This window comes from Homalodisca vitripennis, chromosome 6 (assembly GCF_021130785.1).
Source record: "Homalodisca vitripennis isolate AUS2020 chromosome 6, UT_GWSS_2.1, whole genome shotgun sequence".
NCBI classification, from domain to species: Eukaryota; Metazoa; Arthropoda; class Insecta; order Hemiptera; family Cicadellidae; genus Homalodisca; species Homalodisca vitripennis.
Window position 1 is genome coordinate 107400022 of NC_060212.1, and position 24599 is coordinate 107424620.

General features: G+C 36.0%; 1 protein-coding gene across 6 annotated transcripts in view; it reads left to right on the plus strand.

Moving 5' to 3' along the window:
* LOC124364693 (SUN domain-containing ossification factor) overlaps positions 1–24599 on the plus strand; it is an 86882-nt gene that overhangs the window by 55029 nt on the left and 7254 nt on the right. For 2 of the 6 annotated variants that reach the window (XM_046820363.1, XM_046820362.1), the window contains exons 2-10: positions 11775–11884; positions 13280–13499; positions 15524–15686; positions 16934–17160; positions 19422–19676; positions 19834–20129; positions 20740–20965; positions 21714–22026; positions 22569–22738. In XM_046820363.1, the coding sequence (XP_046676319.1) occupies positions 11787–11884; positions 13280–13499; positions 15524–15686; positions 16934–17160; positions 19422–19676; positions 19834–20129; positions 20740–20965; positions 21714–22026; positions 22569–22738 (1968 nt within the window). In that variant the 5' untranslated portion in view covers positions 11775–11786. Of the gene's footprint in view, positions 1–4621; positions 5883–8580; positions 8837–11774; positions 11885–13279; positions 13500–15523; positions 15687–16933; positions 17161–19421; positions 19677–19833; positions 20130–20739; positions 20966–21713; positions 22027–22568; positions 22739–24599 lie in introns of those variants that run through there. The other 4 variants (XM_046820364.1, XM_046820365.1, XM_046820367.1 and 1 more) reach the window with 4 other exon arrangements.

Below are 24599 nucleotides of genomic sequence, written 5' to 3' on the forward strand. Positions count from 1 at the left end.
TATGTTAGTGTTTTTAACCCTGTTGTTATCCTCCCGTAGAGACTCTGATCCAAAGTATCGCAATTGATGATCGAGGTTTTTCTTAGTGAAAATGCCTCTGTCGATTTCACTAGGAGTAGGCTTTGTTCCGATACACCGCAAATTTGCCACCGCCTCCCGGATTGATTTGCTTTTCTTCTTTTCAAATTTCTGGAACACTTTTTTTCGCTGTGTCGCAATTTTCTGTCCGTAAAGTGAGTAGTATTTATTTATCCAACGGTGGAACAGCACTTTCCCCTTGTAACACGTTATCTGTAGGTCTGGCCATTGATTGGCTAGCCGTAGCACGTCGTTATGCCTTTGTAGTTGACATTCCGCACACACCATTACTCGAAAAGAACGCGCGATTGTTAGTGTCGTTATAATTTGCTTTGATTGGCTGACAATAAGCATGTAATTATAACTATGAAAAGTTATACGTTCGTAACAAAATATCGATTGCATCAATTTAAGTTAAATTCATTGGAATAGTCCTGAAAACATGGTGGATCTGTGTATTTATTTTGATTTATAAATATAACTCTTCAGTCTTAAATACTATGATGTTAAGTCACTTACTAATCGTAGCGGATTCATCTATACCTTGTTTTCCACATTATGTTCCATTAATTGCACAACAGTAGTCTTTCTACAGTATTTTTGGCAGAGTTGGCAACAATGATACACTACTTAAGTCAGGCCGTAATACAAGATTAACTAGCAAGAGTTTAATTCTGAAAAGTAGGTTAGGCTGTTTTTTTTATTAATTCCGAGAATAAATACAATGATTATCAATATCAGTGATTGTTAGACGATGTGTAATTTCAGTATATTCAGTGTACTCGGTAATCCAATGTGTGACATGTTATGATGTTAGCATTTCATATTACATTCAAGTGTTCATCAGAAATATTGCATCACAAGAACAATATCAGTGGTTTAATATTCTGTAGTTCAAGCAGGAAGAGGAAATCCGATCATCCAATGTCTCTATTGTACTCTAATACTGTCTGTATTGCATTTCTGGTTGTGATATTATTAAGATAGTGTTTTATTGCATTGGCGTGCTCGTGTAACGAATTCTGTTTTATAGAGAAAGTAATGCTCTAATTTCGAAGTGTATGAAATATTAAGCCGACTGCTATCTCAAAATACTAGTTTTAAATAATCACACAAGAATTATTTTATGCCAATACACTGAAATAGTCATTCGAAAATTGTTGTAAAATATGTTTGGCTGGGCGTTAGCAAGTCTTATCAGTCCAGTGGCTGTAAAATTTAATTTGTTTGTCTGTATCCACGATATCTCAAGAATGAACGGATATGTTGATTTGAAATTTTGTATGATAATTTCTCCATACAACTCCAACATCGAATTCGATGATCGCACGTGTGATTCCTTGGGATTTGGCTGAGCAATAAATAGGCTTGGAATGTTGCAAGCAACTTCAGCGAATCCTTTTACGCGACACGGGGTGTGGTGTTCTCCTACCTTGCTTATTACATTGAAAATATCCATCAATACAACCACCCTTCAGCAACGCCCAGGATAACTATGATATGAGAATCCTTCTCACACAGTAATTCAAATTTATATTTTTCTGTCTTCCTGCTAGTAACATTAAATTTAAAACCAAAATCCCATTGCACCACCAGTAAAAATTTTCTTCACTTATTAGCTAAAAACACTTATTTTCCTACTGTAAATTATATTTTTACTATCACAGTACAAACGAGAAATTATCTTTGAATATGATTATTATTTTTTTAATAAGAAAGAAACCCCTACAGACTCTTTGTGGGCAATGTTTTACGGTTTTTTTATTTATAAATTGTTAATGGGTCGGTTTTCATTCTGTCACGTTACAAACGTTTCCAGTTAATAAAGTTATATAAGAAATCGTGTAATGGAAGAGCAGAGATAAAGAAGGAGGAAAACTGTTATTATTCTATACCTATTATTCTGATAGGTGTAGTACAGTAATTACAGTTACGAGTAATATAATCTCGTAATTGTGTTTGCTTACTTTTCAAATCTGAAAGCGGTTCCGTAAATAGTGGAGGCGCAACTGGGAACCCCTATGTGTGTATTTTCATTGCCAAGTCCGTCTATTCCTTATCCAATTAGAACGATGGAACGCAGACCGGAGGAACGGAATGGAAGCCCCGACTACTGCTATAGCTTTGTTGCGTCAGATTGTGGCATTAGCATCATGCCTGTAGCTCCCGCGTGGCCTCGAACTACTCAAGTTACGTTGTCACAGAAGACACTGTTATCTCGTTGTGAATAGGCAGAAAATTCCGTCCTATCTCACCTGGCGCGATACAAATGTACAATTCTATTATTATCTTAGATAGCCTTTTCCCCTCGTGATAGTAAAATGAATAGATTACATGAGTGGGGAAATACGCATAAAACATTGATTGTATTCATTCAATACACATATAGTGATAGTATTGTAATGCCATAAAGAACATGCATTCGTATACGGCAGACATGCAATAATATAGGGTGTTACACAAGTGTATTACCGAACTTGAGCGGCAGATCAGATGTTGGTTGTTTTCTGGGAACAAGATGCTTAGAAATTGCATTAAGTCCTAAAAAGGATCTTGGCGCTACTTCCGGAGTGACAGGATATTCTGGATGGTTGGGGATAGGGGCCGCCTCCTGTTGAAATACATGAAGAATGATCTTGGGGAATAATTTCAGTTATGTCTCCTTGGAAGAAGGGGAGGCCAGCTGTGTACCAACTTCTCCAGTCAAAGTGGGCAGGGATTGCGCACCCTTATGTTTAAGCTTTAGTTGATATACATTTTGTGAGAGATTTGGCTGAGCGTTAGTGAAGCTTATCGCTAAGGGGGTTGACAAAATTTCATGTATGTCTGGTTATCTGTAGAATACCTCAAGAATGAATTGAACTGTAGGCTTGACGTTTTTCGTGAAACGATTTCTATCATAGTCAAGTTTGAGTTGGGTGGTGATGCATCTCCAACCTTTTGTTTTTGCTGAGTGTTAGCAAACCCTATTATTTCGAGTGATATCTCGAGATTAAATCCAACTTTGCACGCAACTTCATTTCTACATAGGTAAGATCGTCTTCGATTATGGTACATGACACATTGGTCTGTCCTTAGTGAAGGATGTTACACAACATGTGGCCGGCATGTATTCTTACCTTAAAAAAAAGAATGTACCTAGTACATCAAATTTGGTTTTTAAATTAGTATAGTAAAGTGGAGGGGTGTTACGGGATCATATCCCCTCCCCGTTAAGAAATTTCATACTGGACCCAAAAATAAAATATTTAAACTTTAACAATTTTTGTGTGAATAGTTATGAGTAGATAGATCATTGAGACTTCAATGGAGAAGGTCTTAGTCGTATGAATGTATGTGATAAGTACAAGTCAATCTATGATATTCCTGCATTCCGTATGTTAAGTCATAGACAGATAGAATAACGAACTGACTTATAGTAGAATGTGCCCTTGAGAGGTGGAAGAGCCGATATTCTGGCGCGCACTCAAATATCTACCATGTGCCAACAGCGATCACCGAACAGACAAGCTGAGTCTTTATTGTATAGTGTTTCAAGTGTGGACAGCTGTGTGCTAACCATGTCATTCAAGTTATCTTCACCGGTCTTCACTATCCTGGGAGACAATCACAATAGGTATTTTCGAATACCTGAAGCCGACTATTAACCATTCAGTCCTGAACCTGTTTTGTATTTTCTTGACAGTTGCTTCACCAAAAACGATCGCGGAACAGTGAGACCTGTGTCTGTATTGTGTAGTACTTCACGTGTGAATAGTTGTGTTCATATCATCATCCTCGTTACCACGTTGGTCTGCATTATCTTCAAATACATTTACAAATGGCATTTGGAAATCCGGATTTAGAATTCTTGAATCCGACCGTGCCAGTAGCGATTACTAGCCATTCAGTCCTGAACCTGTTTTGTATTTTCTTGACAGTTGCTTCACCAAAAACGATCGCGGATCAGTGAGACCTGTGTCTGTATTGTGTAGTACTTCACGTGTGAATAGTTGTGTTCATATCATCATCCTCGTTACCACGTTGGTCTGCATTATCTTCAAATACATTTGCAAATGGCATTTGGAAATCCGGATTTAGAATTCTTGAATCCGACCGTGCCAGTAGCGATTACTAGCCATTCAGTCCTGAACCTGTTTTGAATTTTCTTGACAGTTGCTTCACCAAAAACGATCGCGGATCAGTGAGACCTGTGTCTGTATTGTGTAGTACTTCACGTGTGAATAGTTGTGTTCATATCATCATCCTCGTTACCACGTTGGTCTGCATTATCTTCGAAGGTTGCCTCTGCTTCTAGACTCCCGGAGTATTCTAACCTGTATCCTTATTACAACATAAAGCGTTGTTGTACGTTTCCATGACAGAAGATAAATGTGACGTTATATGAACTGAATGTAAAGACGTAATCAAATGCCCTTTCAAAAGATTATTGTTTAAAAGCTGAGCCGGAAACAGGCGTCAACGTAAAGATAAGCGCCCGGACAAACAATATACAATCGGTCTTCAGTCGGCCAGGGCTGATAAGCTTAATTATTCTGTGCCAGATTGTTTGTTGCGTATTGTTCTAAACTTACCAGGATCATCTAAACACTTTAATTTGCGTTAGATTAGTACGAACTCCTCGATAAAAATGTACACACACGCTGGATGGACCGTGTCGCGGATAGACAAGTTTTGGTTGGGAATACTGGAATAAATCCACGATAGATGGAGATGATTCAAAGTTTTGTTTTGTAATCGATTAAAGGAAGTCTACCGAATAAAAACTATAAGTGTACCCGCGTATCTGTTATTGCTACGGATGTGCTTAAAACCTTAAAATCAACTACATGCTGTGACCATTTTTATCTTATAAAGAACTAATAGCGAAGTTATCTTCCTAATCGAGACCTTCCAAAAATCCAGATCGAGGTATCAGTCCAGAACAGTTAGAGTTAACACCTAAACTAACCTAGCTATCTATGACTATTTTACATGATAAGAATAAGTCTCACTGTCGAGGTCGATCGTACCAATCACGGTCAGCAGATGATGATCTTTGTCATCTTTGCAGCGAGCGCTAAATCCACAATTAGTTATCGTTTACTGCTGGGTGCTGAATCAGTGCAGTAAAGACGGTTGGGTTTACAAACTCTTCTCCTGTAAGGATATAAAAGGTATAACACAACGTTTCGAGGATTGGAATCTATCCTCTTCGTCAGATGGGGAGGTTTAATACATAAAAAAATAACGAACAGAAAGCTAAAAAAAAGGAAAAGAACATAATGAAAAGCTGCTTGAAGTCCAGTCCAGGCGTTATCACTGCACATAATCCTTCAAACATTCCATAGTCAGTAACAAACTTAAACAAACAATTATCTCCTGTCTTACGCGTGTGGTCATTTAAAACGGGTGGAGGAGACGTTTGGGAAAAGGTCCATTCAGCTTCCTCAAGATTCTATACCAGTTGCATTCAACCGCTAATTATTGATACCTCCTATGAACTGCATTGACGGAATGAGTTAATAGGGTAACGCGTGGAAGACCCGTAACCGTTCAGATTTTATTGGCGTCCGTGACGTATGTGTTGAGTAGTAGTAAATAAGTTTCTTTGTCAGCACCTACGGAACTAGCATCAACAGAGGAGTCACCGTAATATCCCGACGGGACTTTGTTGTGCGCCAACAGGAACAGCTGGTGGCTGTAGAATACGCTGACAGGGAAGTGTAAGTCACGTGCAGCACCGGTCGCCGCGCCGGTTAGCGCGAACACGCGGCTAGCCGCAGCTCAGTCTGCGTTCACCCCGCGATGCCGTCGGACCCCCCGTGAGTACATACTACATATGTATGGTGTCGAGATTTTCACTAAATTACCACTGTTTTACGTACATATAGTACGGCTGAGTGTTTTTTTTTTTCTAAAACCGGCATCTCTCTATTTGTAAGACGGTAGAAGTCTGTTACATTGTGTTTATTGATTAATTCGTGTAATTAAAAATCAATATCCTGCTTGAAAAGTTATTAACTGATGATTACATTGTTTATGATGATCTGCGATTGTATATTTAAAGTGGTCGTGTTCGCTTATGCATTTATGGAATTCGTTGAAACGAGTACCGTTGGAATTGTAATAAAATTGTTCAAATAATTGGTGTATAGAACGTTTTTTTAACAATTATATTGTTTTTTTCAACTGGCTTTAATTTTTTAATGTATTTTTTATGTTCCTCTTATTTATTCAGGCTTATTTGTCAGATATGGTTTCTTTAGTTTAACTGGTTTTAGAGATAATCATTATGTATAAAAATATAAAATGATGGCTAAGCTAGACATTTATAGACCTATGCTTATATGACATTTTTTGTTTTAAATGATGAATACTATCGCCACAGAATTTTGTGACACCCTTTTGTGAACACCCTGTAGATTTATCTATTATTGCTGGTACGTATTGTATATAGTAATATGAGATTTTCACATAAGGCCAAATTAGGTGTACGGGGTTTAAAGTATCAACAAAGTTAAACTAAATTATTTTTTGAAAAATTATCAAACTCATACGAAAAAATTAATCCATTTTTTGTATGCGGATCTATTTAAGGATTGGTTTATAGCCTATTTCATTGCTTGGTCTCCTCAATATAACTTTCATGACTAGTTGTTACACGTTTAAGTTAGTTGTAAAAAGCACTTTGTGGCCATATAGATACGCTAAAATCACACTACCATGCTTAGTGATAAAGAACTGACCGATAAATAATTTGCCTACCCAAATTTTGGATCGTGGAGAACATCAATGGTAAGAATTTATCCTGTAGGAAAGCCCTACAACATTAATGTCGCTACAACACTTTTCTGAGATTTTTTAATCTTGTTTCTTGTAAACACAGCGATAGTTAATTCATGGAGTGCAATAACCCTCTTTGTTGTGTTGATTACTGGACAGTTAACATAGCTGGACCGTTTACAATATTACAAAATTATAACAGTGATTCTGGACAGAAACTCTTGTACAAGTTATTCTGGTTTATCCAAGTGTATGCCTATTTGGAATATGGTTTAATTGGTCTCTTGTAGAGATCAAAATTAATGAAAGAGCAATTGCACGTCAAACTTGGAAGTCTTTACTTCAGCTTGTTTATTTGACATCGAAACGTACCTCTACGTATAAGCACAGTCATTGCAGTAGGCCCAGGGTGCAATTTTCTAAATTACACCATGTCGTATCTTTAAGGACATAAACGAAACTTAAATTGTTACGAGAAATTTTGAACCTAATGAAAGTGAATGCGATTAGTTGTTCTTTTCATTGTGTTGGGGTAGTTTGTGTGTTAGTAGTGAGACGAGAGCCCGAACTGCTCAAGGAATACGTAATTAAGGGTGACCCAACCCTTACAGACCTTACAAAGAGAACTTGTCGCCCTTCCTTATCCCCCTGTAGGGCGCCCTTTACTCTTCTCGCTTAGTGTCAACCCCATTCCATGCGTAATTTCCAAACGTGTTTTAAAAATGAATGCGAGTGTTAATCAGAGAGTGTAATGTTATATACCTGTTATCGGCATACTAGTGTTTCTCCTACTGCTGCTACGTTTGAATACTACTACTATTGGCTGAGCGCTAGCGAAGACTTGAAATTTTGCACTAAGCTGTATTTCTACAAAACCAACACCATGCTCGGTGAAGGTACTTGTCACTTCATCGGTTTTGGCTGAGCGTTAGCGAATATGTTACATTTGCCTTATCGGTTACCACGATGGCAAAGATAAGATCGCAGAATAAATTGGAAACAATACACATTACGAAACAGTAGCCACACAATAATGATACTACTACGGCCTGTTCTGACGAGATTAAAACAAAATAAGGGACTCGTTTGTACTAAACCTTGGTTTGAACCAATTGAAGAACGGTCACTCTTTGCAAATAAACTTCTTATCAGTGTACTTTCTAATATTCATTGCATCCTTCGTCCATTGCATTCCTAACCGATTCAGAACACAAAAGACCAATAAACCGATTTCCACGCAGTGACTCTACGACAACAAAAATTGTAAGTTTAAAGAATTAATTACAATTTTGACAACCTTTTATTTTTTATCAGAAATATATAGTTTTTATGCTCTTTAAAATGAGAGGTCGCTTGAGAGGGGTTTACTTTTGACATTTTTTAGTTGCTCCCAAAATCCCGCATTTTTGGGGGACACAAAACATTTTGAAAATCATCAAATTAAATTTTTTTCCTCATTGCACCACTACCCAAAGGATATCTCCTTACGTAAACTTTAGAACAAAATAGAGGGGGGTGTCCTAACTTTTTATTCACCCTGTTATAAGCGAAGGGTGTTACGCGAGACTTGGTGTGGCGTACGTATTTTGTGTATATAACAGAACTGATTTTTTTTCGTTCGGAAATCATTCAATTCGTTTCAGTATTGTATTTTGAATAAAACTAAATATTTCTTCTAAAAAAATTGTTTTTTGGAAATAGCATCAAATCGTATTACATTATAAAATATTCAGCAGTTGGATTACTTCCACTGCTCCAAGGTCAAGGTGGGTTGTGTTACGCTCGGAAGTGCGCTGTAGACGATATACGAGCACCTCGAGCGGTGGTGGCGCGGCGTAACACGATACAGTGATACCCACGGTACAGCAGTTCCTACATAACCTAGCCCAACCCAGTCCACCGCTGTACCCACTGCCCACGAGATGTACCTCCTACTCACCCTCTGCACGTCCAAGGCCGTCACCATATATCTGCTTCTTCCCCTACACCACTGGTGAGCCACTTATATACTCCTGAGTGTGCTGTCTGTTTTTGTGTTTTTTAATTTTGTTTTGTTTTCCCCCAAACTTGGACTCGCGCGCGAGGATATTGACGTGTGGCTCTTGGGCCACCGTGATTGGGGAAAGGGATAAACTTCACCAATGGCGGGCGCACCCAGGAATCTTATCTGGGGGGTTCGGAACACTGGGGAGTCGGGGTATGGAAAATCCCCCCTTGAAAATTTTTTAATTTAGCACCTGAAGTCGTTATTTTATAGCACTAAAATAAAAGGGGGCAAAATCAGATCAGAGTGCATAAATGAATATACAGGGACAATTAAAATCTCCAACAAATACAGTTTTTTGAAGTGTATTTAAATAAAAAATCAAATCATAAAATTAACAAAATAGTTATGTTAAATCACAAATCAAGAACAAAACTAAATCGTGTTGTCTAATCTCGGATCAAAACTATAAATATCCGAGTTTGAAATTTGACCACAAACTAACTAATATAGGTACAACAACGGGAGTTATATTAAAATTTAGCTTGTTTATTTTTTGTAAGTTTAGCTTGTTTATGCGTCTGTACATATAAAACTGTTTACTAAATAGCTTCTAGTTTTTAAATTGACAGCAATGAAAAATTATCGGTTTTGGCACTTTTCAAACAAACTTCAACTTTGAAAATTTATAATTTGGAAACTTGTGATCCGATTAAGACCAAATGTTAATAGAATATAGATAACATGTACTGTAATTGACCATGTAATTTTAGAATAGTATGAAAATAAAGTTGCTATTAATTACCATCTTAACTTTTTTTATTCTTGACCGGGTGGTCTACAAAGTTTGTCATTGTCATGTTAGGAAGCTCGTAGTCATTATATTGAGCGTGTAATTTTAAAATCAATATTTAAACGTATTATTTTTAATACATGTTAAATTTAACAAGTTTTATTAATTTGCCATAGTTGACAACTGCTCGTTTTAATGCAAATTGACAGACTGCCTAGAGCGGTGTTGTGTCGTAGTAACAACGAATGGCAGGCAACCAAGTAACACGGCAACTCACTCACTACTATGACAACTGATCACGTCGGGACTATTGCAGAAGATACAACCGAATACTCGTCTGACCCGAGATCATCGCAAACCGAAAGTACCCGGTACAGGTTACTGTTTCAGGTACTTTTACGAACCGATACTTTACACTTTATCGCCGTTCCTGGTACAAAGTACTCGGACTTGTTTAGCAGTAACAGTAACTGGAACATGCACCTGTATCGTTTTAGGAGTACATTTTGTATTCGGGTACTGAAAGTACCGGGTACGGGTGTAGTAAGAACCAAATAAATAGTAAGAACTAACCTCATTTTTGTAGTCGCTTCTTGACTATACAATTCAAATATTTAGTTATTTTAACAAAATTTAATTAATTTAATTCCGTGTATTCGTAAATTTAAATAGTTATGACGTTTTAATGTATATGTCTGTGATTATGATTCATTTCAAAGTTCCACATGAATGTTATTTTTAGTCGCAAATAGACTATTAGGAGATTGCTTATTTTGCAAAAAATATGCACTTTGGGGGGGGGGGCAGGTCTCGTTCGCCCCCTCTCCCCGTCGTTGCGGCCCTGAACTTGACACTATATTATTCTACTCAGATCTCGGTAGCCCACCAATATAGTCCGATGTATCCGTGGTTCGGATTTTCCTAAAACTACAGAACTCCTTCAGCTGTTATGGGTTATTGGAGTATTATATTGATGATTGAAACTTTCAACAATACAAGGGTCGACTACCTACACTTAAACGTTACACCCATCGCTTTCATCCCTCATTCGTAATTCGAATTAGTTATATCGGTGTCTGTTGGTTTTTCTTCACTAACAAATCGATTAGTTACGTGGTCGAAAACTAAAATCATAAATAGAATCTGGGGGTATAGAATATCCTTTGGTTAATTTCGAGGAGTTCTTAAGGTCCTAAATTTTTATTTATATGTTTTATGAAACGTGTAAGAGATTTGTAATTTCATTTGTTAAATATGATATAAATAGAATTACGAGTTTTGGTGAAGGATAAGATTTCCTTTACTAACGCGGACATAGAGTCCTGAATTTTGCGATTTAACCCGTTAACTTAGTAATAGGTAATATATTTCGCGATAAAACCCATAATTAAGTTTTATTAATTCAAATAAAATATTGATTTTCATAAACTGAACAGTGTGTTGAACACCTTAGCAAAGTCTGATTCGTGTAGTTGAACACATTAGTAACTGTTTAATTATGCCGACATGAATGTAATACGTAGGTAGGAAATTAGTTTCAAAGGGTTGAATTAAAACTTGATAACAGAAGAAATTCACAAGTAAAAAAAAATACTAAGGTTGATACAACATCCACGAAATATAGTTTTTATTTACGTCGTTGAAACACTAATTACCTACCAGCATTAATAATGAGTCTACGTAAGTAAACCAAATTAAACATTCAATCACTGCAGCAAGACATTGCAGGAGAAATTAACTTGCAAGATTGACCTCTTAACCTAAAACAATTTGGACATAATATAATACAAACACGTACTATTTCAGCAACAAATAAGAATTCGTAGGTAAAAACAACTAATAACGTTAAATATTTAAGCCTAAACAAGTGATGAAATGTATGAAACATTGGTCAAAATCAGTTTCTAACTCAATGGAAATAAATAAAAATGGACTAATCTATGTATACATAAACAATAGAAGATGTCCTTTAATAAAATAAATTTCTAATCCTATAATAATGGATGGAGTTTTGCAGTATTTTATGACAATTGTAAGACAACCCCCTTATAACGCCTTCAACAGTGTGGATGCAATCACAACACAGTGGTGAGTTGATGTGGTTGCGTCCCCACGATGAAGGCGTCGGTGTGTGACAGTGTGTGTTATCTGTAGCCTGTAGTGCCCATGGTGTGCTCGAACCCCGCTCTGCCGGACTCACACCTGCTCCACATGGCGGTCCTGTACTTGGCCGTCCTAGCCTTCACCTGGTGCACGTTTGTTCGGTGAGTCTCCACCTTGCTGTTCAAGGGGAAAATGTGTTTATACAATACAAATACACTTAATGTAAATTTATTTATAAGCAACTAGTGTCTTTATCTAGGTACGATTTAAAATTATTGTATGTTGTATTCATAATAAATCTACCTATGGTACTGGCATTTCAATTGAATTTAAATTGTAAGATTGTTACCTAGAATATATAAGAAATTGCGAAACATTAATATGACCAGATAAAATTCATTCTCTGTGGTATACAATTTTCTTATGTAAGTATTATCTTTGTGAAATTGTGTTTTCGCAATATGTATTTTTAACTTAAGGCTCACATGAAAGGTTCTTTATCATGAATTTTATTAACTGAAATGTCTTATGGTAGGCTACCTATAAATTTTGGTGGTGCTGTAAAATCCTAAATGACAGTTCTTATAAAATCCTTAATGGCAGTGGTGGATTTAGGGAGTGATCAAGAGGGTATTGACCTCTCCCCAGATATTTTTTAAATATAGGTATTTTTAAATTTTTTTCCTGTAAATGACTCCAAAATGTACAAAACTGTTTATCAAGATAAACGTTTGTGTTCAGTATTTTTCCAGGGAAGAGCCCTGGACCCCCTCACATTCTGTGGAGTGGTATTCCATACCTCCGAACCCTTGGTAGTGAATCCCCAAACTGTATGCCGAATCCACCTCTGTTATTGTCAAAATAAACATTATGTAAAGATTTTATAATATTCACAATTTAACGATTTGCTTATTGATCTTGTTCTTGTTTATTACAGATCTCATTTACTGTTTCATAGCTATAATAATACATTGGTGTGAACATGTAGTGTTTTGGTTTATATATGTTTACTGAACAGAGTTCTCCATTGCAAGACATATAACATATTTCAGGATTCCATTGTGAGATTTGTGTTGTAAATTTAATAAGGTTAATAATTTAATAAAAACTAATTTTAATTTCTAGTTACTTATTGTAGTTTTGGTATACATTATAATGTGTGTGTACTATTTTCTTTAGATTAATTGGTTTGTGTTTCTCTTTTTATTATTTATGTTGTCATTAGTAATGAAAGTAAACTAGGTGTTGACACAATAGTACGACTTGATGTTTCAGCTTGATTTGCCATCAAGGGTAAAAACACAAAAAAGTAATCTTGATGTTTGTCCAATTCTTCATCCGAGGCAGTCAAAGTTCCTCTTAACATGAGGAATTATGGGATATTACTTCTTGTTTCAGAGAATGAACTTGGCGTTGTCCTACTTTCTACTGTGATGCTCAAAACAAATTCTACATTTTCTTACCTTCGTAAGCGAGAGCGGTAGAGAGGATTTTCTTCTAATTCCATTACTAAATGGACGAAGACAATTTTGATAATCATGACACTACTTCCACAGGCTCTCAGAGAGTGGCCAGGCCGCTGTGGTCTACACTCTGGTGGACTCTGCTACTGCTGAGCTGCAGAAGCAGGCAGCAGTCAGCGTGACCTCTGACCCCGAGAACAGCACAGGACCTGTCACCATCCCTCTCACTCTCAGTGATGCCCAGGACAACAGCACTCAGTACATCGTCCGAGCGGAGCCCCGTCAGGAGCCACAACCTCCGTCCATAAAACAGGTTGGTCTAGTTGTGGTTCTGATTCTCTACGTGTGTGTGTGTGTGTGTGTGTGTGTGTGCGCGTTTGTTTTAATTCTGGATCTTTAGCATTGAATTAAGATAATTGGCCTTTTTAATATATTAATAGACCAGAACACGGTCTTCTTTTCCGCTGTTAGCTAGGCTGTGTGTTAACATTATTGTTAGCTAAAACATTCATAATTTCATATTTTTAAAACTATCTTTCACTTTTCAACCCTTTTAATGTTGAAAATTTTCTAGTATATTGTTTAAAAACTACCTTAGTATTTAATAAAAATCCTTAGTGTATGGTTTTAATAAAAAAATTGTGACAGTATAATTTTCTTAACCATTTTTAAAAGTTTTGTGATTAAATATTTCTAAAAATATGTAAAAATGTTGGAAATTTCAAAACGTTTTTACTTTATGTACAGTCATTATATAATAATGAACAAATGATTTTTGACTAAAATAATGGTTAGATATTATATCTCTCAGTGATTTCTGTGTGCACAAAAATAAACAAACATAAGCCTGCTCTTTTTTTAAATGTACTTTCATCAATATAATATGTTTGATTTTTTTACTATACTAGTACATTTATACAACAACATACTTGAAATTGAAGGCGGAACTATTGATTAGTGGGAAATAAAAGCTTCTTGAACAGCAGCTCGTATTTAATAAAATATGAGCCTACTTAAACCAATAAAATTGCCTGTATAATACGCTTCAACTACAATTTCAGGTATGTGCTTATTATTCAACATCTTTTGACTAACAACAATTAATTATTTTTCCCTGTGTTTGTGTGTTGAATTTAGAAGTTTTAAATAGAATATAATACCGCGGAGTAACTTAAATCTGTGTACCCTAAATAGACATAAGTGATTTACCAATGCTGACTTCTGTACATTAAGAATTGGTTAAAAAAATTATATAGTTTTTTTAACATTAAAAGTTTGTTCGAAATATCTTCAAGAACAGGGTACAATTATTACAACATTTTTAGTAAATGATTTAAATGAAGCCTGTCTTCCAAGGGTTGGGACAAATTTCATTTCTGTCTGTTTGTTTGCTGATTATCTCAAAAACTAACTGACTTATACACTTGAAATTTTCCATGAGCTTCATTTCTACAAAGAGCAACACTAAAGTCAATGATAGTTCACGTCGTTTTATGAGATTCAGCTGAGCCTTAGCAAATAAATTTGTCGTACAGGTATCCATGATGGCAAATAGAAAATCACAGAATAAATAAATATGTAAAGAAGCTAACTAAGTACAGCCATATGAGATGTAGACATGCGATTTATTATAACATTTCTTTATTTTAATATTATTTATGTAGCTTATTTATACAGTAAAAGAAACAAACAATTAATAAAGGGGAAAGTCAGTGTTATATGTTGATGACAAGATTTAATTTTAGGAGGAACTTTTTCGTTGTAGTAACCTCACCAAAACTTTAATTATTTAAACATTACTATATAACCTAACTCAATGAATAAAAATGTAAATGTATAATGTGGCAAGATATCACAATAAAGATTTTATCGTTAGACTTTTAAATTGTGCATGAAACTTCATTTCTACATAGGAAAGAATGAGTTCTACTGTGTAATGGTGCATATCAAACCATGGAATTTGGCTGAGCATGATTGAAGCCTATAACCATTCAGTACACTGACACAATTTCTCTGCTGGGAGTATATTTCTTTTCACTGTGATTGTCTGTCTGTCTATCTCTTTGTTGGACATCTCAAAAATGAAATAAGCTATAGATTTGACATTTTTTATGTGACCCCAGTGAAGCCTGCTATGCTACATATGGTGTGGCATACTCTTACTTTGTTATATTTAAAACTCAGTTTCTAACGTTTATCTTCGTGATACCATTGTAATTTGACTACAGTATGTAACTTTAAGATTATGTAGCTTGTACAGAAAATGACTGTGTAACTGTTCAGAATGAGTCAACTAAGACCACTGTTGAAATATAACTAACTGAGGTGATCCTGCAGGAAGGAGAGGGATTACAAGGAGTGGTGGAGCCAGAGATCTCTGAGGAGAGCAATGACACATTGCCATCGGCTCAGACCTCTCCTGAACCTCCTCCACAGGAGGACATCCCCTCTTTCAGTGAATGGGCCCAGAAGCAGCTAGCTGAGGCAGAGAAAAAGAAAGGTATTTGGAATGCATGATGTGTTCATTTCAATATAAGATGTAAACTATATAATCGTTGCTGCAGCTTTCCCAATTAGTGTATTGTGAGCCATTAAGATAAAAAGACGCTGCTCAAGTTGCCGTCCATTAAACAAACCAAGCTAAGCGCGTAGAGCGAGTAAAAGAAAGGAAAAATACTATAGATATGGAAAATTGTAATGTAATTTTTCTGTGTCAAAACCTGTAATGATTACTAACTGTGATCTAAAAGAGAGGAATGGTTGGCATTTGAATGTATTTCTGGTGTGATGTTATGTTTTGTGTTAACCAAATGTGGCATGTTGTTGGGAACAAAGGAGATACTTAGAAGTTATACTTTAAAGAGTTTATATCCATTTTCAAACATATTGAACAGTAGACTTGAATTTTGCATATTTCACTACCGTTTATGGAGCTCGTAAAATTCTTCTTTTGTACGTTCGCCTTCTACATGATATCTTAAGAATGAAATTAGCTACAGACTTTAAATTTTTGCATGAAGCTTCATTTCTGCATAGATAAAATATAGTTCAATTATATTATTAATAACCCTCCATGGAATTAGGTGGAGCATTAGCAAAGCCTAGCTCTTCACAGGACATCTCTAGAATGGATTGAGCTTTAGACTTGAAATTTTGTATGAAACTTAATTTCTACATAGGCTTGATTGAATTTAATGATTACATATTAACATTATCAAAGCCTTTCATTCAGGGACTGGGAAAACTTTTTCTTTCGTCTGTCTTTCAACATGATATCTCAAGGTTGAATTAAACTATATATTTTAAATTTGTTGTGAAGATTCATTTCTAAATAAGTGACATAGAAATCAGTAATTATTATGCATGCTCTTTATTCCATCCTTCACAAAGCCTCTTATGCGACGTTGGTGTGGCATGTTCCTATTACCTTTTTTTTAATTTATGTGAACTAATTTTATCAAATATTAAAATTTTAGGAGAAAAGTGGACTAATTTTTAGGGTATGTGCCTGTGAAAGAATTTTTTGGAAATAAAATTATGTAAATTGGAGCTGAAACGTGGAAATCCTTATGAACATTAAATAGTGCTAATGTTATTTAAACCAGTGGTGTTTGTTTATAAGTGGGAAGAATCAGAAGATATGGACTCAGTGAGCTTTTAGAAATTAGTTCATATTAAAAATATACTTTATTAAACAAACTTTGTTTTCATACCTTGAAAAATAAAAACGATAAACTCTCTGTACAGGTGAGAATGTGACGGGTGGAGGTGGAGGGAATGCCCCGCCACTTAAAGTTCGCCACAACAAGAACTACGCCAGCCCTGACTGTGGGGCCAAAGTGGTGGGGGCCAATCCCGAGGCGGTCAGTGCGGGATCCGTTTTGTCATCCTCAAGAGATGAGTATCTCCTCAACACTTGCAACGCCAGAATATGGTTCATCGTTGAGCTGTGTGAGGCCATTCAGCCCGTCAAGGTTTGCCACTCAATGCTCTCAATCTTGATAAATTTCATTCGCTATTAATTGGAAAATGTTGATTTCTATATTAAAAGTATTAGTTATATTATTAACTCTAAATTTCAGGGTTATCTTTATACTAGTAAAATGTAAAGTCAACAAAACCCACTTTTAAATTATTGTATTGCCATACATGTGTTTTGGTATTCAACCATCATCAATGTACATTAAGCTCTAAATATATATGTGTACCTTTCAAAACTAAATTAAACAAAGCTGTTCGAAAAACCTTCTAAAATTCAAATTTTTCATCAGTTACCAAACAAGAAATAATACATTTAAACTTATTGAAAACAAAGTGAATGAAAATGATGACAAACAACCATTCTTGAGTATACAAAATTAACTGTAGTGACCGTGAAAGCTATTTTATTGGACAAACTGGCAGAAATTGTAATGAAAGGTTTAAAGAACATATACAAGCTTTGAAAACAAATAACTTGTATACAATAAAATCAAATTTCGCTGAACATTTATTAGAAACTGACCATTACTACACAAATGTTGAAAAGAACATTACCATTTTAAATATAGAAAGGATGAGAGAAAAATTAAACACTAAAGAAGAATTACATATCTATCTAAATATCTTCATAACATTTTAAATAGTGAAGGAAACAGGATTTTTCCGGACATTTGCCATCGTTCAGTGAAACAATAAATCAGTAACACTACGTTTCGAGATCTGCAATCTGATCTCTTCTTCAGGTAAAGAACTAACCTAATACATAATATTACAGACTAGGTTAAAATAAAGTTCATCTTGCATAAACCAATAATAACGAAAGGGCCCATTCCTGTCCCTCTTCCTTTTTATTTCCGCCATCTTGTTTTAGTCTGCCGTCACGAATGAAGACGTATTGTGACCTGTATTCCGTAGTTCAGTTTTAATGATTAGTGTTTTGTATAGTTTTTTATTAAGTGCATGTTTATAGAGTTAGTGAAGTTGACAAACAACATGTAGGTTGTGATTCCTGACTTAGGCGTGCCACAACGCTTTGGTAAGATTTGTTTATTTTAACCTAGTTTGTAATATTATGTATTAGGTTAGTTCTTTACCTGAAGAAGAGATCAGATTGCAGATCTCGAAACATAGTGTTACTGATTTATTGTTTCACTGAACGCTGGCAAATGTCCGGAAAAATCCTGTTTCCTTCACAATCCTTCCATCGTCAAAAATAGCCTTCAAACAAAGAGTTTTAAATAGCATTCTAAAAAAATAAGACAAACCCAATTTTTGAAAAATATTAAGTATTAATACAGAATACTAATCAAAATTACAACTGTGTTTATTATTTATTTAGAGGTTAATGAATACTGATGATGGTTGAATACCAAAACACATATATGGCAATAAAATAATTTTTAAAAAAGGTATTAGTTGACTTTTCCATGTACTAAAAATATTAGTTATATTATTCTTAAAGGCTTAAATATTGATAATAAGTGATATGCTTAAATAAAATGGTGCTTATAACAGGCAATCTTTGAAAACTATGGATAAAATAAAATACTGATAGATAATAAAGCCTTTATCAAAGTACTATTACATCTTTTGGGTTTCAAGTTGATTATAATTTATGGATGTCACTAGACTGTCAAATATACCGTTTCTTTATGTTTGAGTTTTACGTTTGAGCAAATGTGAACAAATTGAGAACTAGGGGTACAAAATACACCCAAACTCACAAATGAGGTTTTTAGGAAATTTTTTGTATTTACTACATTGAGTACATATTTATGATGTAAGTTTGGGCTCCTTAAAATTATGTGTATTGTTTTGTAATTGATTGCCTTCATTTCATAATAACTGCTTTATAACCTTTGAATGTGACATAACTCGATAAAAATGAGACTAGAGCTCAACCCTGAAGCTGGTACCTACATTATTCTCTGGTAGCAAATCAATTTTCAGCATTTTATAAAGTTCTAGTTTTACATTAATTTTATAAAATCCTTAGACTGATGTTTATTAGGTTGTGTTGCATATTTTATAAATGTAATTTTTAAGCAAAAATTAAAAACTTAAAGCTTAATGCGCAGACTGAAAATCACTTCTAAAACATTACAATTTTACAGTAATATTCTGAGGCTTAATACACTGCTGTTGCACATACCCAGTTCAGAGATACCAGATTTTTCATTCCACCCTAATGCGTAATCTTTATAGAACTTAAATACTAAGAAACTATATTGACAATTAAAATGTTACTGTTCAGATCGAGATGGCGAACTTTGAACTGTTCTCCTCATCGCCGCGAGAGTTCTCTGTGTGGTTGAGTGATCGTCACCCGTCCAGAGATTGGGCACCCGCAGGACGCTACATCGCTCAGGATGAGCGCAACCTGCAGTCCTTCAACCTATCGGCTGCTCAATTCGCAAAATATGTCAAGGTGGAAGTGCATTCACATTACGGGCAGGAACACTATTGTCCTGTGTCCCTCTTCCGGGTCTATGGGACAAGTGAGATAGAGGTGAGTCCCCTACATTTGTAATGTATCATTTAGTCATTGTTCTGTATCAAGCCGAACTTCCTGAACAGTTAAAAAAAACAAGTCCTATTCCTATTTTAAGTGACACTAAAGTGGTGAAGAGTGAATACTTAAGCCATTGATGTGATCTGTGAATAAGGTTTTGGACACAGTGGACGAAGGCCATCACCAGCCGGCGGTGGATGACGACGATGATGATGACGACGATCTAGTCGCTGAAGGTGAGGGGGAGGGACCTAAGAATCTGTTTGGAAGCGCACGCGACGCAGTGCTCAGTATCGTGAAGAAAGCAGCCGAGGCCCTGGCCAAGACTCCACAAGAGGGGAGGGGGAACGCTAGTAGCCTGAGCTACCGGAGAGTGGTCTTATCGGAACCTTGCGTCACTCCCAGCCACATCGTGGTGTGCGTCAACTGTTCCGACGAATTTTACCACAGGTACAATGTAGCTAATAGTCTTTTGTTAAACCATATGTTAAATATGACTTAAAACTGTTTATATTTCCTGTAAACTATATTAAAAATAATAATATATCAATACAAATTTTCTTGTTTTATTTCTATAATAAAAAATAAAAAATATGGTATTTTTAAACCTCAAATCTTGGGAGCAAAATTGGTAGTTGAATGTAAAACAGTGTTGTATGCTAGATGACTGCGCACTACGAACAACATAACTTCCATCATTCTTGAGTCCATGTATTTCTGAATTGCTTAATTAATTCTATCGGCTTGTCTGAGCTGCAAAGTACCATTTTATTTTTTTAACGAAAAGCTTGATCCAGCTTGAAATCAAAAGTACACAAGAATATAATTAAAAAATGCAACAAAATAGTTATATACAACGTAAATGGTTACTTTTCATTACTAAAAGTCAATAAAACAGTCCAACTGGCTCGGCCGACCACACAATACGCTGCAGTCAAATGGTTAAGAATTGATGCAGTTATTTTTCAGCAACTGATGACAATGTTTCCATTATTTTTCCTTGGAAAGACACTTCCTCAGATTATTCCTCTGTTCTCTACAATAATGTTGATGTTGGTAGAATGTACGAGCTGCTGAGTTGTCGAGGTCGTATGCTGCAACAGCTGATTTCCACCAAGTTTGTCAACGAAGCAGTGGCCAACAGTGAGTTCTGTGCCGAGCGGGGTCTGGACCTGAGAATGGGAGCTCCATACCCGCCCCGCCCGGGCTCCCGCCACCGCCCCATCGACTACTTGAAGGCTCTCCTACCCTCAGAGGCTCTGGCTGCTCTCTGCAACCAGCTTGCGGTTAGTGTCCTTATCACAATAACGACTGTATAAAATAAACATAATTGGTCGGTAAAACTGCTTTAAAAAAATATGTCTCCCACTAATAGTTACCTTATGTAAACATGTAATACTTCTGTTCATCTTGCTGAGAAAGTGGTAAAATTACACTCTAATGTACAATTTTCAAACAATGCGTTATAATGTGAGACTATTAAATACTTTCTTAGATTACTTGAAACAGAGATAAAAAAGTTATACTGCGGCCTTAGGCCTTATTTTAATACAGTTTGAATTTAAAGTTTCTTTATCAGGTATTGAATAGCCAATGGCCCATTAAGGCATTGGGCTTTGGATCTCACTCGCAGGTGTAATGTAAGTTTAAATCTTGTGTATGACAATAGGACTTACAATCAGTACTGTCAATCTTATAATGTACCAATTCTCGCCCTTATTATGTTTCATAAATTCTTCACATAGGCCTGTGACTGGTGGGAATGAGCAGAATAAGATTACAAAGAGGCCTCTCTTAATATCTGAGCTTTCACTGAGTTATTACATGTAAAAATTTTGCTTTAAAATATAAAGGAATGGAAACTTGCCTTAGAGAACACACTTAATAATGAACTACCTACAGACATTTATATTTTATCGTCTGATCTTGTAAGTTAGTTCTCATTAACTAAAATATTTAAATTCCACAAAATAACCTTTTGAAATTGTTTGACACTAGAATCAATATTTCACTCATCTACATGTGTGGGTGCAGGTCGTTCAAAGGAAGGTGGTTTTGAATGTCAGCTACGACGATGTGCCTCTGGATAGTGAGCCTGTGGCGGACCCACCCGTACCAGACGAGCCCACCCCCAGTCTACCTGAGCCCGCCGGCACATGTGTGATTGACGGAAATACCAGTGAGGGCCTGGCTACACGTCCACCATATGAGCCACCCCCCCCTTCAACACTATCCATCCGACCATCACGTACCCTGACGCAGGAGCCTGCCGCGGAACATTTTCCTGACAACAACCCCCTCGTAAACAATGTTACAGTGGAGCATGTGCCACTTGTTGTCACTGACAGTGAGTATGAACTTGTACTCTCTTTTTTATGTGTATTCTTTTTTAAGGTTTTATTTTTAAAACAGGAAACTTATATTGGGTTAGCTCATTAGCTAGTGTCAAGTGGGGCCAGTTCAGTTTTAATGCCTTATCTTGTTCTACTCGTAGTAAACTAATGTTGTTTGGACGGGAAAAGTAAAAATATAAAACACGTTCATTAGCCAAATTGCAATCCAACACAACAATAATTGACATTTTACAGATGGTTAGATACTGATGTGCACAAATGGTCCAAAGGGGCCAGCCAATAAAACGTTTTTCAGCTGCCAGATCCTGAGTTACATCAAAACAAAACATCAAACAAAAATAAAACATTAACACTTTATTGTTTGTAATCATATTGTTCTAATAGTCATGGTAAGTTATGAATTATTGTAAATAATGTGTAAAACATTTCTTTTAAAATTTAGCAATTGTGTAAAAAGTGTTTAAAAAAGGATTGAGATAAAAAAATAAAAACACACACACACAATAGTTACTATGTCAAATGTGTCCTGTGACAGATGCCAACAATGTGAGCCTGCCAGTAGAGAGTCTGCCTCTCGTCGTGGAGGACTCGGGGTCCCTGGACTCTCTGTTCTCGGAGCTAGAGCAGGCTGTAGTGCCCAGCCGCAGAGTTACTCCTGCCCCTCAGAAGGAGTCTGTTTTCGTCCGGCTTGCAAACAGGATCAAGGTACACTACTTTAATGCTGCCTTTTTTTAAATTTAAGATATTGATAGTGATATATTGCAGTGCTGTATAGGTTCAACTACAGGGTGCGCCAAATAGACCTGATGGTTTTAAAATAAAAATAACACATCAATGAAAAGTGATACAAGATATTTTATTGCTTATTACAGAAAGGTGATCATGGAAATTAATGAAAATTACATCAAACCAACCAAATAGATCACTTTAAGATCCAAAGATAACGTCCTTTTAATGATGTCCTTTGACCATGCACTTTTCCAGTCTTTCACTGTAGCTGTCGAACCCCTTCTCTAATATTGCAGAAGAAATGTTTGTGACTTCTTGGCTTATGACAACTTTCAACTCGTCCAGTGTGCGGGTTTCTTTTTGTTAAAGATTTGCTTTAAGGAACTCTCACAAGAAAAAGATCACAAATGCCAATTCTGGGGAGTGAGCATGGCCATGCAATGTTCCCAAAACACGAGATGATTCGACCATTAAACTTGCCCTTCAAAAAGTTCCTCACCTCATTGGCTATATGGGAAATTGCTTTAGCTGCTGGACAAAAGGCATTTTATATCTTTGGAAATGCAAATCAAAATGCAATATTCATCTTAACGAATAGTCAGACATGCACAAAGCATCATTAGTTTACGGACTGGGCACCGAGGACTGGCTTCCACAGTTCTTACTCATTCAATATTCTCTGGTGTTCGGACTTATCTTGGATGGCCTGTCGACTTCCTTTTTAATGTTTAACCTGTAGATCTGAAGTTAATCACCCGAGCATAATAGTGTTACGAGTAGCGACTCAGCCTCTTGGAGCCATATCTAAACGTATTCGGACATTTTCACTGAAAAGTATCGAAGGACTTACCACTTAGAAATGCACCTTGACAACAAATGTCCTGTGCTCAGCCAAACATTGCTCCATGACTACTAAAAATGTCCATGTGTGGGCTCTAGAACACACCTATCCCTACCATCCTTCACCACCTACTCATTACAAAACTGTAAGATCATTGCGGCTTATTTCCAAGGGATATGAACGCAAACTGCAAATAAGACTTGTTGTATATCCTCCTTTTTTTAGTTTAATCTGTCTCGTTATACATGGAAGCTTCTCTTTTGAAAAATGTATCCATTACAATGTTTAACTTGTAAGGCTTTCCATTCATGGAAGGCTTTAACTTGTTTCGATCGTACAGTAGTCTTAATCAGTGTGATGGCCTGGTCGTCTACATTGATAGCTCCATATCAGTGTCCTGTAGTCAGATGTTGTTGGGCGGGATGGCCAATGCCTTGTCATTAACTTTTAACTGGGCCAGTTTTTATTGTCATTTACTCGCTGTTTATCGTAGCCCTAGTTCTAATTTGCCAATATTTATTGATGCAATGAACGTGTTTTACAACGAGTCTATTAGTGGTTGCGTATTGTGGCAGAGGATATTAATTGCGACATTCTAGATGTGGATTTAAATTCTGTAGAGCAAAGTTACTTGGAAATTTTGAGTGAAGCTGGTTTTGTATCTCGTGTCGACAAAGTAACAAGAACTGAGAGTAACATGTGCTTAGACCATTATTTAATAAAACTACCAATAACACTTAATGTTCCTGCCGCGGTGTATGATACAGGCATAACGGATTTCAGTACAATTTTTTTGTATATAGAATCATTTTGTATTAAAAATAAAACAATTGAAACCCGAAATTTCTTTGTTACAAATGATTGGGTTGAAGTAAAAAACTCAGTTAAATCTCAAGATTGGGCTGTGGTTATTAGCTCTAACAACGTGGACCTATCAACAGATATTTTCTTTGTTTTTTTTACAAGACATTGTTAATAAAAATTCAAAAAAAGTAA